The following is a 16220-nucleotide window of genomic DNA, read 5'->3' as shown; positions in this document are numbered from 1 at the left end:
ATAGCACTCAGCACCACATACAGATGGATTTAAAACAAATATTATTTTCTCTACCGCTGTCTCATGGCTAATTTTGCAGCCAAATGGATTTGTGAGTTTCAGTAATCAGTAAGCCACCAACCTTTGCCTCCAAAGTGCGACATGTACCGATGTCATTGGCTCAAATAGCATTTATGTAGTCAAGGCAAGCTGTGCTAATGGATGCCCCTCGTTTAAATGTAATTAAAACACTGTTTTCCAGTGTCGCAGTATAATGTGTGCATTTTTATGTATTAGTGAGTGCAGATGGGAAGAAGATGAATGTGATAGTTTTAAATATTTCTGTGGTGTGTTAGAATTTATGGACATGGTTTTCTTACTTATAAGTTAAGCTTGTACTGCCTCACTAAATATGTAATTTACATGCAATAATGTGTTCAAACAGCCAGTTCTCATTTTTTATAATTATCCATACTCGATTGGTTGATAATGCAGACCTTTCTGTGCAAGTGCTATCACTTCCAATCACATTTAAAATAAATCCTTGTGTGGCTGAAATCCATTAGGCTGTATCCTGTGTTGTTTCATCTCTTCTTCTGTGGTTATCCATACAAGATCTGTCAAGACAGCACAAAATGCCAAATATGTTACGAACAAAATTTCAATTGATGCGCACTTGCAGTCTCCTTAGTTGCGTGGAATGGATGTTGAATGTGGAAGGATTTGGAACATCGAATGTAGAAGGTATTTTGAACGTGGAATGTGGATTGGATTTTGAATTTGGACTGGATTTGGGAACGCGGGTTTGTATGTATGAATGTTCAACTTCTTTCGCACCGTACGTAGCTAATCAGAGGCGGGTTGCCCCATCGTGACTGCAGGAATGGTGGACTCACCTGTGGTTGAATGAGGGCTTTGCCTCGTGGATCGAGTACCTCTGCGTGGATCACTGCTTCCCAGAGTTCGACATCTGGACCCAGTTTGTCTCCACGGACTACGCCCCTGCCCTGGAGCTGGACGCCCTGGACAACAGTCATCCCATCGAGGTACGTGCCCCATCTGACCCTGCTCAACTTGAAGACAAAAAATCTATACACAGCTGAAACTTTATTTCAAAGTAGCCAATCGGCAAAATGTTGATATGCCCATGAAATGTTGGTCCATTTGTCCATCCGATCCATCCATCTGAGGAAGATTTGTGTGTTTTCATGAATCTTAAAAACCCCCATACCATTTGCTATAAATATATCAGACCACTTGCCAGTGCCCATATATGCATTGTTTTTGGAAAAGATTTCCAACACAGTAGTTGCACAGAAGCTTTTTTTAAATATATAAAATGTTTCACATGTGACATTGCAGTATGTTTAAATGAGTCCGCGTTTATATATTTAATAACTGCACACTCTTCTTTGCACAGTCATGTCCCCGAACAAAATGGAGGCTCTCTGAATAGACTGGAATGCCAACTTGTATTTTCTCCCCATCTCCTTTTTTAGTTTCTCCCGGATTGATGAAAAGGCTTCGGTTGGCCAGATTTTTGTATTTTTTTTACATTATTTTCAGTAAAAAAAAACGTACGTGCAACTTCATTAGATTTTACTGTGAATTGTTGCAAATGAAATTGTCTTTGTCATATATAAAAATAAAATAATGCATTGACAGTGATGTTAAAACAGTTGAAAAGCCCTCACCAGCTGCTCTGAAGATGTGACTTTCCAAAAATAAGCCTTTGCTACTCAATTGTATGGTAGTGTAAATGACAAACTTTTTCTTTTTCAATTAATTATATTTCAGTATTTAACATACTGATCAATGGGCTGTTTTATCTTATTTGAAAATTTTGCATTTTATTTTTAAACGAAGGTACCAGTTGGCCACCCTTCGGAGGTGGATGAAATTTTTGATGCCATCTCATACAGCAAGGGTGCCTCGGTGATCCGCATGCTGCACGACTACATCGGCGATGAGGTGAGGCTTATCCTGGCCTTGACCAGCTACGTCACGGCACAATGTAGAACTCCCCAGGTCAAGGCGTGGCACAGCCAGCTTGGATTTAGCGTAGAATGCGCACGCTGAGACACTGGCGGATGTGACACGCAGCCACCGCTTGCACGTACAGCGTAAAACAGTTGGGTTAATCGATGCACAAGTGCTTCACTGGTTCACTCCAATCACTCTCACAGTTGTTAAGTCACTTCCTTGTTCCAGTTGCGTCACTTCTGCCCTGGTAATAGCTCTGGTGGAATTTAAGCCTTTTGATACCTTTTGGTCATGTCAGGAGTTCTAGCAGAATTGCTCCCTCTCTCATTGCCTCTTTTTCTAGGTTTCTATACTCTTGCTGAATTCAATAAATGTTCTATTTCTTATCTGCTTAACTGTCATAAGTGTTATTTGTTACTTTCCTGACTACTTGGTATTATACACCATTGGGTCTTTCCTCTGAATCTGTGATTTGTAAAACATATTTTTGCTCGTCATATTTGTATTTATGTGTGTGTGTAGATATATGCTTTTATCATGAGAAAAACAAAACTATAAAAGTGCACAGTAGAGGTGGCCTGATGTTATTTATAATTGAATGCTTGAGTGTTGTAATATTAGTACGTGGCTTGCCTTGGCAGGATTTCAAGAAGGGGATGAACATGTACCTGACCAAGTTTCAGCACAAGAACGCAGCCACAGGTACCTCCATTTGCGCCCGTGATTTCAAGTCAACGAGGGCAGCGGAATTTACATACCTGAAGATTCCATGGGCAGTCTTAATATAGTATGTGTTATTGCATGTAATTTATCATTGTATCGGTTGCGGTATGCCCTTTAATGCATTTTTGAAGTGGGTATTTTACCCGTGATACAATGCTTGTTGTAATCCGGTAGTATGGTTTCCGAAGGGAGTTAATGAGTTACGGCACAACTTGCCCGCCTGGTTAGGTCACTTGGAAAAAAAGCTGTTACTGATTCTATCTTGATAATGGTGATATTTATTAGTTTAGCATGGCCATTTATTAATGTTTGAGTATGCTAATCGCAGGAGGTTTGAATCCATTGTTATTTTCCACAGTAATGAAGCCAAACTCGAGGTCACTGAATCAGTTGATACCTTTTGGCATTTGCAGGCGTAGATGTTCAGTTGGCTTTGTGTTATTCAATTTCCTTAATTTGAAAATAGCTGAATGTTGATAAACAACGCTTCTATTTAAATTGACACCAATTCAAAGGACAGAGATTGTTGTTTAAAATGTAATGGATGTGATTTTCGAATTTGGGATTTGGCCTCTCATTGGCCCACACTGACCTGCTCATGCAAATAATCTCATGTTCATGTGCACTTCCCACTGCGGGAATTACAACTTTATCCCCATGCAAACTGGCTTATGTAAAATTGTGCCAAGCATTGTACAGATGAGCTATAATGGTTGTCATAAATCTGTATTAGTATGTGTGGATGTCACCACATTTTCAAAGGCAAAGCAGAAATTATTATCAAGGTGTCATTTAAACTATTGTTTCATATTTAGATTCTATATGCACATGAGTAAGCACATGTATGTCGACCAAATATGCACACCAAATGATGATAATGTACCTTGAGTTACTGGGATTCATTTTAATTCTAGAGGCTTAGAGAGCAAGATTTTAGGCATTGTCTGGAATTTAATGGTTCAGCATTAATTCACGAGGCCCATATCGACTAAGAGTGGCATAGTCACAAGGAACCACCACCTGATAACTCAGTACAAATAATTTCAATGTATACATCTCCACAACATGCACACCTTCGACGTGCAGAGGATCTGTGGGAGAGCCTGGAGCATGCGAGCGGGAAGCCGGTGGCGGCCGTCATGAGCTCTTGGACCAAGCAGATGGGTTTCCCCGTGCTGCACGTCTCCTCCGAACACGTAACCGCCTCTCACTTGTTGCCAACATCTCCTTGTCACATCGTTTTATTGATGGCCTTTCCGTTTATAGGGAGCGCTGCTCGTGGATGATGATGATGATGATAACAGTGGACATCTAACAATGCATCCGTTTGTCAGTTAGATATTTACGCTTTTGATCATCATCATCAGTCATGATGAAGCCAAGGCTGGTTGAAGGCCTCCAGAAGTCGTTGCCCCATCTCTGACAGTCCTGCAATCTACAGTGTATCTAGCACGTGCACATGAGCTGATTTCATTCCTCCATCTCCACGGTGGACGGGCTTTTGGGAATATTCTTGCTTTTGGCCACCACTGTCCATAACGCTCGTGATGCATGCCGTAGATTATGCATGCGTGAAAGAATCGATTTGTATGTCTTATTGAATCGATTCACGGTGATGTCTGCAGCCACTGGAGGAGCAACATTCACCACATTCTTAATTTTTGTTTTATTTATGGCTCTGATTTATGAGTTTATTTGATAAAGATTGAGATTTTTTTTAATAGATCATCATCACACTGATTGCAGTACAGTTGTGGAGCTGTACTCTACTGATGATCTGTGATATTGGGAAAATCGGTTGCACAGCTGCTTTGTACATTTTGTGATACAACATTGCAGAGGAAACACTTTTAATATTGTGTAGCTTGTAGCTATAAGAGGCTGATATGCACACGCATTCCTAGCTGGGCTTGCAGGGATTGTGGGTGTTTTTCATTCTAAGCGGCCTAAATATAATTTATTACTCAATAATCATGAGCGTCGTTGTCGTGAAAATAACAACATATAAAAGCAGACAATATTAAGGAAACATTTTTAGGGAGCCATATTGTCTGCTTATTTATTTGTGAAATATAATTTTGCTTCATATGCATTATTTTAAGTAACCATCTGCCCTCTGTGATCTGCAATTCTGCCATTGCTTCAGTGATTACCCACAGACGTTTGCTTCAGTGAGTGACCTGTGGTCTCTACATACATTATTACGTTTTTACAAGTGATATATTGCCAACAAAAAAAGACATTGTGTGGGGGTAGTTTATAAAAAATATTTTTTTTGGTTGGCAGGTTACGTATGACTTATTATTGCCGCTGGGCTGCATTTTATTTTGCAATCCAGACCTGCCATGTCATATCTTGTGACCGTGACAAGTCATCTGCCCTCCTGTGTTGTTTCTGGCGTGTGTGGACTCGTTTGCCGGATGATTTTGTCACCGTTACCCATGTCTCTCTCACGCTCCAGTGCACCCATGTGGCCGCACGGTTATTGGTTCTGTTGTGAAGTGTGGCGCCATCGAATGTTTTAATTTACAAGTGACAATCTAAATCAGCACTTTCTTTTTTGATGTTTAGATAATAGGCTGATGAAAATAAATAATGCCTATGCTCTATACTATGATGGATACAAACCCTTATAGTGAGAATAATTGTTGGTTTGATGCGTGTGTTTTTCCAGCAAGGTGAAAGCTGCACATTGCATATTTCCCAAAAGAAGTTCTGTGCAGGTGGTCACTTTAAAGGTAATCATAGAAACAATATATTTTGCTGAATTTTTTACATTTATTTTCCAATTGTACTATTAGCATCTTGTGATGAGATGAAAAAACGTCCACTTGGAACTCTCACAGCTAGCAGTGTGCATCATCGTAAGAGAATGGCCTGAGAAAATTATGCCGGAAAATGACTGCTCAAGTTACTTTAACAGGCCCTGTTATCCAAAACAGAAACACATGTATATGCCATGCAAAGAGTGTCATATATTAAGACATTTTAAATTCTCACAAAACCTAATTTAACATGTTTTGTATAGCCAATAGTAAGCAGGCTGAGGCCATCAACTCGGTATACTTGAGAACTCCGTTAAGCACACCTCGCTTCCCACATTGGAGCAACCAAACTATTATTGTCAGCGCTGGAGAGAAAGAAAATATAATAAAACTTCAGTTTAACATGTAGGCTTTAGCCTCTGATCTCTGCACCTGATGGGTTCACAGTGATGAGTCATCTTCCTCTGTTTAAGACTGGAAGCAGGTGGATTGCTTCACTATTCTGGCAAATCGCCCATTGATGCTGGATGTAATTACCAGCGAAACGATTTACTCTCCAACACACTGGTGGGCTGAAGTAGTAACTAATTGGCGTGTTGTTTACATCATAAACCTTACTGGGGTGGTGGAGGGTTACGACAGATTTGTACTTACGCGATCTCACCCAAAAACCTTTTTTATGAATAATGAAACTAAGTTGAATTTTTATTTAGCTTTTAATTACCTCTTGATTTTATACTGACCCATTAAATCATTGTTGTGCTGATTTTCAGCCTGAATTCTTGACCTTTATACTTTACTCAATGACTTCTGCTCTTACACCCTCATTACTGACCTCCACCCCTATCCAGTGACCATTACCTTGTGGTAAATTTCACACTACAACACTAAAATTGCTGATTCTGCTGGCCTCTTTCTGCTCTGTAGGGCCATTACATAAAATCTTCGAATATAACAACAACAATTTTCATATTGATTATCTTTTGAATGCAATCACATCTAAAAAAAAATGAATACAAATGCGTAATTCTGGTAGAAGAGGGGGACCGGTTAGGGCAGGGAAACAAGGGACAGAAGAGTGCAACTTTGTGCCACAGCCTGTGAAGAAGCAAAAGCGGAGTCCAGCTCTACCATTGAACCCAAGGAACAACCAGGGTATCACCAATGAGACCCAGGCCTTCTGTGTGGGAACTGTAGCCCGTTGACCATTACACGTGTTATTTTCTGTCATAAGGCAATGTTATTGATGCATGTGGTTAGGTATTTTAATAAATTTGTCCATCGCCCGCGAATTCATTTTTCTTCACCGGACCCCAGGTGAGCAGACTCCCGAGTGGATGGTGCCTGTGAGCGTGTGCCTGAGCGAGGACCCGGAGCATGCCAAGGTGAAGTTCCTCCTCGACCAGCCCGAGATGAGCATCACCGTGGCTGACGTGCAGCAGGGCCAGTGGCTCAAGGTGACAGCACAGCATCATCAAACAAACGTCGTTTTTAATGCAAACGCTTTAATTTACTTAATTGGATAAATCAAATCAATAACTATTTCATATTCTTTGGGTCTTTCGCTAAAGTCACGTAGATAGGTTCAAGGAAAATAACAACAAACTACGACGTTTTGATCGCAACACAAGCGGTCGTCATCAGGAAAAAGGGAAAAAAAACCTTTTTCCCAAAGAATATGAATTCCTGCAGTCACGAAAGCTTTAAGTCAAGATTTAAATCAATAACTGTTACAGATTACTTGTCATGCCATCTTTTTCTTGTATTTTATTGGGTTGCTAATGAAGTTTAATGCAGGTTGCATATCGTGTGGGTTTGCAACGTATGCCACCCATCATGTGGTCGGAAGTTTTAACATCCCTAGCTCTTAAATGGGGATTTATTTTAGAGCATAGCATAGGTGTGTCTTTTGCATTTGACATATGCATGACTGATGTGCACTTAAAAAATGAAAAGTAAAGCTTACATTTCTCTTTCTGCCTGTTTTGACCATAAGTTTCAATCTGGATAGGGGAAGGTAGGCTGTAATGTCCCTCCAAAGGTGTGTGTGTGTGCCCGCGCATTTGTGTTTTGGTGTGTTTGTGTGTGTGCATGTGTGTTCGAGTGCATGCTCATGTGTGCATGAGTGCACGTATGTGTGCACGTCTGTGCATACGGTGCTACTGGTCCATAGACGAATATTTGTATTGTTTGTTTTCACGGGAGCATAGATAGGTTGCACAGTTTACTTTTAATTAAATATACAATATTAGGTTTATTCCGGATTAGTGCAGTTAAAAACCTTGCACCCTCCATCTATGCAGTGCAGAAACGCATAAAGCGCAGCAGTACATTGATTGACAAATTGCTTTCGGCAGATGGTGTAAAGTTTGAGGATACCTCGATACTTTACCTTGCACTTCATCCCACCTGCAGGAAGTAATTTGCCAATCGATGTTCTGAGAGAGTGGTAAAAAAAACAATGCCCCTATCTCCTCCAAAATGAATGGCCAGTGTGTATGAGTAGGCTTATGTGTGTGTCAAACACAATTGTCATGGGCACTGTGTGCAGCTCGCAACTTGACATTTACCTTTACGCAGCACAGAAGAGCATTTTGACGGTGGCCTCTACGTGTCTGTGTGGATGTCCTGCAGCTGAACCCGGGCACCGTGGGGTTCTACAGGACACACTACAGCTCCGAGATGCTGGACGCGCTCCTCCCCGCTATCCGCGACCTGTCCCTTCCGCCCCGCGATCGCCTCGGCATCCAGAATGACCTCTTTGCTCTGGTAAGTAGGAGAGAGTGGTAGGACACAAAGGGAGGAAATGAAAGGTGGGTATCGAGATTGTGTTTTCCAATTGATAGGATTTTAATTAGCAGTATGCACTAGTTTAAGCTGTAACCAAGCAATGGGTATATTAAACATTTCCTAAATGCACTAAATATGGTGGTGAGAGGTGGGTGGATTCCAGGAGAGACCTCACAGTCCCTGATTGTGGGAAAACTGATTTCAATATGCCTATGAGGGTTAATCATTGACGTTGGTGTTAGGTCCGTGCTACAAGTACTTATGCTTTGACCTCTGGTATGGGCAAGGTTCAGATTCCAGTTGCAAGTGTTGTGTGTGACTTGCAGTCAAATATGAATTGCAGATTATTGTGCAGTTTACTAACCATGCCACTGTATACAGCCCTTAAATACCTTGGCCGCAATCTGAGAATACTTTCAGTTATGAATGTTTTTTTCTTTTTAATTCTGTACCCTATTTCCTTGGGTAACTTTATCGTACATGCACTCCCTCTAGTGGATAGTTTTATCCGGTACATTTTAAATGTGTTACTGTTGGACCGACTGCTTGTAGATCGCAGCACCAACATGCATTTTGATTTGAATGTTTTGATGAGATGAATATGTAGTAAACCGTTACTCACTTCTTTTAAAAGGAAGACCTAGCAAGTTGGGGAATATTGTTGCATTGATTCATTAGATCAATTATTACGATCACGATACATGCTTAGAAGCATTTATATGAAACTGATTTTTTTAAATTTGTAAACCTTGTGTGGAATGGTTGCACATGACCCTGGCTGCCACTTAGACTGTAAAACCTTGAAATGCGAGCATAATTCGTTCCGGAAACGTGTTTGTAATCCAAAGCACTCGTATATCAAAGCACTCGTATATCAGTTGTGATCACGTGACGTTCGGCAGACAAAGCGTATACACGTACTACTCGTATTGCAAGACCTCGCTCGTTTACCAAATTAATATTTATTTTAAAAAATTTGCTCGTCTTGCAAAACACTCGTAGACAAAGTTACTCGCAATCCAAGGTTTTACTGTATTCTTGACTAGCATTGTTACCCTTGTGACAATTGAATAACGAAGGGTAACATAATGTTACTTCCCAGCTAGATCGTATTAATTACGAATGATGTGGTGCAAACAAAAAGATAGTTCTTGGATAGGTGACCACCATATCAACATGTAGTTATCGGGCTGTGGGGTTGCACGTTATGCCATAGAGCATGGTGCAGCAAAATCCATTGTTGTTCTGTACTTCTATGCTTCCATATCTATGCTCCCCACCTTCACCAACCCTTGCAACCCAATGCATTGACAAACAGGACTGTGCATTACACACAGAACCAACTTGCAAAGTTGAATAATACATTCCCATCACAGAGCCACACTTAACTATGACCGGCAGGCCCGTGCAGGAGTGGTGAGCACAGTGGACGTGCTCAAGGTGCTGGAGGCCTTTGTGAACGAGCCCAACTACACGGTGTGGAGTGACATCTCCTGCAGCCTGACTGCGCTGTCAAGCTTGCTGTCCAACACCGATTTCTACCAGGTCTTCCAGGACTTCACCATCGACATCTTTGCCCCACTGGGCCAGCGCATCGGATGGGACCCAAAGCCAGGGGAAGGTGAGATCTGCTTCTGTCACGTAGCTTTTCTCAATATGTTATCGTCTTATCTCAATATCTTATTTATTTTTCTAATTTCCTATCCTTTTGGGCCAATTAAGTCATTACTGCTATCTCCTTGCAGTGCTCTTTAAAGTTATCTCTTCCGTTGCTGCATCTTCCATACCATCGAATGTTTAATGTAATGTTTTTTTTTTATCTACAGTTCACTTCAAACTCTAATGTTACCAAAAATATATTAAGGGCATTTGGAGTGGGCTATGAAAAGATATTTTAAAAAATTATGTAATTCTATTCCCGTTGAATTTTTTTTATATTGGTATGGGAGAGGATTGTAATTTTTACACGAATAAAATGTTAAGATGAGGTTTTTACCTTTAAGTTTTCAAAATTAAGTTGTGTAGGTTGTTTGTGATGTGTCTTATGGATGGATATGTTATGGTCAAGTCTTTAAAAATTGAAAAGCTATATAGTTTATCTTAAAGTAAACCTCTAAAGAACCTTTGTGCAAACGAGTGCTCCTGGAATGTATAATGTTTGCCAAATAAAAATAGCTTGGAAAAATGTAAAAAGAAAAGTAAAAAGAATAGTGAACAATTGAAACAAGCTCATGAGGAACCACACAAACGGTTCCACACCCTAGACTGCGCGTGTCGTTGTGTGCATGTATGCTTTGCCTGGTGCTCGGAAATGTAACTTGTTTGTATTCATACTGAAAATTTTATTTTATACCAAAACCACCTGCCTCGCACTGACAGTAAAAACACGATTATATTGTTAGGACAAGTGCAACGCTTAACGAACGGTCGTGTGGCTGGACCTGGTTCAACTGATTTCAGTAGGCATAGAATGTGTCACGTGACTCAATAGTCTGAAAATGGGGTGGCCCCTTTATTTCTGTATCTGCCCATGTGCTCTGCTTCAGGCCACCTTGATACACTGCTGCGAAGCTTAGTGCTCGGCAAGCTGGGCAAGGCAGGGCATGGCCCCACCGTGGAGGAGGCCCGCCGCCGCTTCCGCGAGCACGTGGACGGCAAACACCTTTTGCCAGCTGACCTTCGCGGCCCGGTAACCTGCCTCGTGCCAGAATTTCACACCGCAACATTCATAAGTCCAGCAGAACTTGATAACTGCCATTGCTTGCAACCTGCTTTTGCAGCACATCCAAGAATGTGTGCCTAATGTGGGTGTCAGGTTTCACTGCTAAAATGTGCATGAATTATCAAGTTGTTTGCCCCCGAGCATCCGCCTACACCAAAAATGTAAAAAGGTACCATTGCCTTCAACGTAAGGTATATATTTTTTTATAACGATCGCATATTTTGAAGGGTGCCAATAGACCACTTATTTGCTATACCCGAGAAATATTGTGCCTGTCCATCTGAGGATACTTTACATGTTTTCACAAAAAAACTACAAACCCATTCACTTTGTAACACAGCTTAACAAAATCACTGCCCATATCTGCAGTTTGGGGGCAAGATTATCAATTAAATACTTTCAAAGAAGAGTACTTACACTATATATAAAAGTTAGGCTGATTACCTGCTTGATCAGCTTGCAAATGTTAGAATTCAAGCTCATGAGTTTAACCCCGCATGTATATTTTGGCGTTGGTTCTGTGCACACATGTTATGGTCTGCAGACCGTCATGCAGCAAATATTGCTCACAGTAGAGGGGCAATTGGGAATGTGCTGCTCGTCGTGTTGATCAGAGGTCACTTGAATTGGTTTCTTTGATATCTGCTTCCATGGATCATACTCCCAATGGGTGATGCACTGCCTTTTTTTCAATTCCGAATCTTCAACATTAACTTTGCACTTGTCAAGTTTTTGTTTCACCACCATAGTTTGTCGCTACTCAATGTGTCTTTCACAAAGTTACACCATGTTGTAGTTTTATGATTCATGTACTGTGTAATCCTAATTTGCTTTTTGCATTTTAGTTACCACAGCGTGATGTTAGATTAGCTGCTGGATAGTATTGTCAGTAGATTTCATCACAGAAGTGATGAAAAATGCCACAGCAGAGGCCTCTGTGCTGAGGCTGATGGTGATGCTTGTGGTTGTGAACAGGTGTACGTGACTGTTCTGAAGCATGGCGATGCTAGTACGTTGGACACCATGCTGAAGGTATTTTCTGAAATGTGAAATCCGCATTTATAAAGTGTGTGTGCTGATGAATCACTGATGCATGTAACAAACCAAACTATATATCTGCTGTTATCAGAAACACCTGTGTTGATCTGGGAATGTTCTCCTAAGTTTGATCAGCTCTTAGATTAATGCTGCAGATGGTTAATAAATTAATGATCCCTGGAAAACAAGAAGTGTATCTCAGTGGACTCTAACCTAGTTATAAAGTACATCTAACGATTCACCCAAAAACTCTCCAGATATTTGAGGAATAGTCAACATTCACGTTTTATAACATATTTGTGAATGTGGTGCTTCCCATTACTGCATGGGTAATGTGTACATGTTACATACCAGATGTGTATTTTCATACACAGTGCATGTACAGCCCTTTTGTTGATCCACTGCTGGATAAGAGCCTCCCCATGTGGGTCATAGGAGTTATTTGACCATACTTCACCACGCTGGTCAGTGCGGGTTGAAGGTGGGGGAGCAAAGACGTAGGAGAATAGTAGTGTATTTTTCTGAAATGCCCTCTGCTCTCACAACATAACATATAATATATAAGAATAAAACATAATTGATTCTTGAATCTGAGATTTGGTGCATGTATCGTGAGCATAAGCATACATTTTAATTGATTCCAAGCATTCTATGTATGTATGTTTAACTTCTTTCGCACCGCACGTAGCTATACGTGCTAATCAGAGGTGCGGAGGAAGGACAACAAACTCAACACAAAAAGCAGTTATATTGTGACATGCACAGTGTGTGTGTGTGTGTGGCCTCTGTTAAAATTCCCTGAATAAACATTGGAGGGTTGACCCTTTTGTACGTGGCGCCTCAGATGCACAAGCAGACGGACATGCAGGAGGAGCGCGTGCGCATCGAGCGCGTACTGGGTGCCGTCGCCACTGCCGAGCTTCTGCAGAAGGTGCTCGCCTTCGCCATGTCGGTGAGTTTCACGTCTAAGGAGGGAATTGCAAGGTAGAGCTCGAACGATGTGTCGGTTAATTTATTCCCAAAAAAATGTGGACTACTTTATTGTGGTCGATAAGTCGAGCCACTTAAAACTGGCTGCTTCCTCGACATTCACTATTGCAGAGACGGGAAACCCCCTTGCAAGCCAAAACTTGATTGATTTTTGTGTTATCTGATTAGTTGTGAAATAGAACCGATAATTGTAGAATCTAAATTTGAAGTTTAATCTAGATTTGAAGATAATTGTAGACTTTGATTACTTAAATAATGAAATCGCCCTCCTCGGCATATTCTTCAAAAAAGATTTTCAGCAATATTTTGTTTGACATTTCCTTCAATGTACTAATTCAAATGTAGTATTGTTTAAATTTTTTCCATGGATTAGACAAGGGACATCATAACTGTAAATAGAATTTAGAGTGCCGGCTATAATGCTCCGATTTAAAATCAAATCACCACCTGCCTCCCCCAGGACGAGGTGCGTTCGCAGGATACGGTGTTTGTACTTGGGGGGGTGTCGGGCGGAAGCAAGCTGGGCCGTAGCATGGCCTGGAAGTTCGTGCAAGACAACTGGTCGGAGCTGCACAATCGCTATCAGGGTGGCTTCTTGCTCGCCCGCCTAGTCAAGGTACGTGTCTGCACGCACGCAAGCCCTGCAGGAGCTGCCTATAATCTGGTTGCAATCCGAAGAGTGCTTAGAATGTAAATGTCGAGGGAAATCTCGACATTCACAGATTGTAACAGATAACGGAGTATGATGAATAGCATTCCATACGTTCAACGTTTACAGAGTACTAAAACTCGGTTTTCTTTGCAGCTGACCACCGAAGGGTTCGCGAGCGAGAAAAAAGCACAAGAAATTAAGGTACACGGCGAAACCCGTGGCGCGCAACACAGATTAGTTGTCAGCATCCACATGTTGCAGGCTGTGAGCCCTGGGAATGTTGCTATGTTTATTTTGTTTGTAATGTGCTACCGTGGTAGTTTTTGTTATGGTATGTGAATTGGGAGCTTTTTTTCCATTTGTCTCTCTATCTTACGTTGCTGTTGCCTTCCCGTCCCCCATGCTTTTCTCCCCCCTTCCCCGCTACCCAACACGACAGGCATTCTTCACGGCTCACCCTGCACCGGCGGCAGAGCGCACAGTGCAGCAGTCGTGCGAGAACATACTGCTCAACGGAGCGTGGCTGAAACGCGATGCCGAATCCGTTCACCTTTACCTCCAGCATCGCAGGCCAGGCCCCGCCATCCGAGTGTGAGGCCACGTCAAGCAGTGCGTCCGCAGCATCCCCATGGCAGGCCTGCGTGGCATCGTGTGAATACCAGAACAGTGCTGTCATAGGAAATAGTTGCTCATTTTGCATTGCTGCTTATTTTGGCAGTTGCTGTATTAATGTCGATAACATATAAACCATGTTTTTGTGATTGTTGTTAGCTGTAATTAGCTGTGTGACTTGCAAATGTGTTTTTTTTCCTCATCGTGGTTAGTGTTCCAACAATGCATGTAGAAAGTTTCAATACTTGAACAAAAAAGCCTGCTAATTACAATGAAATGACTGTAATGTATCAGCAACTCGTTAATGTGTGCAGATATTGAATTGTCTTGTAATTTGTGTAAAAGGAGACCTAACAGGATTATTATATTGTTTTACTATAGCGAATGTATAACACTGTTGCTATGTTTACATGCACAAGCAATTCAATCAACAAATTATTGAAAAAATTACAACTGGCATGTAATTTTTAAATGTAGATGAAATTGAAACTAGATTTAGGCATAAATATGTAAACATTTGCTGTGAACATGATTGCCACTGGCATGTAAACTAAACAGTAATGGAACTGATACAAGTACCTCTGCTTCAGTAGCAAGACTTTAACGTTGTCTGCTCCTTCCACCATCGCAAGCTGTGGTGAGTAGTTGCTTCTAAAATTGTAAGGGGATTGTTAAAATTAAGGTGTAACATTTATTAAGTCTTCGGAACTAAAATGAAATGAACGATCAGAAATTGTCTTGAAGGTGGCATTAAACTACAGTGGAGCAGTGACAATGTTCCTTTCCTTGTATCTGCATCATACCAAGCAAACAAGTATGCCACTATACCGTATATTTGTTGTAAACGGTAACACCAAATTGGCGATTTAATCCAAGAGCAATGCTAGCGACTTAACTTTGGTAACAATTCAATAAGAACGGTTAGCCAGAGTATTACCAATCACTGCATACATTTAAATCGTTTAATAATAGCAATCGGTTTTGAGCATGCACAAGACCATAAATATCTAATCTGAGAAAAATAATCAATTCTTCATGTTCTTTGAAACTGATTTGTTTTCATAAATTGCAAATATGCAGGTTTTCTATTAAAAACCCAAGGAGAGGGAATCTAACGGCTTTGTATATTTATGAAGTGCGTGAACAGTAACTTCAGGGGCTGTGCATAACAATGCGGTTACCCAAAGTGTCCATTGGGCAGGCCCGCAGGGGCATTGCTTAACCTGAGACGCTGTCCAGAACCGTTTGGTTTCCTCCACCTTCAATCACCACCAGTACTTTGGCGTCTTGGTGCCCAAGACACAGGTTGGGAACTGCCATTAAGACACAGTTCCTCCTTTCTCAAGATGATTACCCAATGTTTTTGTATTCATTCAATGTCAGTTCACCATTTGTGTTCTTCATTGTCATATGTGCTGCTCTTGTGTTTCAAATTTCCAGATGATCAGGGAATGTAATAAAGCTGCATTTCAGTACGTCCCTATGCTGTAACCTCTTTCATCTAATCGATTAATTATTAAATTATGGTAGGCCCACAGGGGGACAGTGAAAACACTGAGTACATGATAGTATGTTCAAGATTGGTATACAATTAAGACATACTTGAGGGATCCGAATCTTGTTTTGCTTTTATATTTAGTAAATGATTGAATGATAACAATACATTTAATCACATGTTTGGGTCAAGCTGTTTTTCATCTAGTAATTATGCCTTTTTTATTGTCAGGCCATTATGCGGAGCAGGAAAGGTGCCTTTCACTGTGGTTCCATATAGCTGTGGTTTTATGTTGCAATAAAAAGCTTTTGGGATGAAAAGGTGACTTTATAAATATTGAATATAATGTATTGAAATACGCTCAGTGTATTAAAGTGCATGTAAAAGCATAGGGTACATTTTTGCTGCAGTGATGACCGCCTGATATGTTAACATGCATTTTTTCAGTTGAAATATACATTAAAACTAAGG

At 40.9% G+C, this 16220-nt stretch overlaps 1 protein-coding gene across 1 annotated transcript in view; it reads left to right on the top strand.

The window, feature by feature from the left end:
• Window positions 1–16220, top strand: part of NPEPPS (aminopeptidase puromycin sensitive) — a 33512-nt gene extending 17292 nt beyond the window's left edge. Inside the window, exons 11-24 of the mRNA XM_078866670.1 lie at window positions 861–1025; window positions 1846–1950; window positions 2604–2664; window positions 3772–3881; window positions 5360–5423; window positions 6768–6907; window positions 8085–8219; window positions 9642–9861; window positions 10787–10929; window positions 11938–11994; window positions 12845–12952; window positions 13451–13606; window positions 13796–13843; window positions 14082–16220. Coding sequence (XP_078722796.1) covers window positions 861–1025; window positions 1846–1950; window positions 2604–2664; window positions 3772–3881; window positions 5360–5423; window positions 6768–6907; window positions 8085–8219; window positions 9642–9861; window positions 10787–10929; window positions 11938–11994; window positions 12845–12952; window positions 13451–13606; window positions 13796–13843; window positions 14082–14237 — 1668 coding nt within the window. The 3' untranslated portion in view covers window positions 14238–16220. The remainder of the gene's footprint in view (window positions 1–860; window positions 1026–1845; window positions 1951–2603; window positions 2665–3771; window positions 3882–5359; window positions 5424–6767; window positions 6908–8084; window positions 8220–9641; window positions 9862–10786; window positions 10930–11937; window positions 11995–12844; window positions 12953–13450; window positions 13607–13795; window positions 13844–14081) is intronic.

The sequence above is a fragment of the Lampetra fluviatilis genome, chromosome 2 (assembly GCF_964198595.1).
Source record: "Lampetra fluviatilis chromosome 2, kcLamFluv1.1, whole genome shotgun sequence".
Lineage (NCBI taxonomy): Eukaryota > Metazoa > Chordata > Hyperoartia > Petromyzontiformes > Petromyzontidae > Lampetra > Lampetra fluviatilis.
Note: the sequence above shows the minus strand (reverse complement) of the source record. Positions and strands in the feature narration are given on the sequence as shown.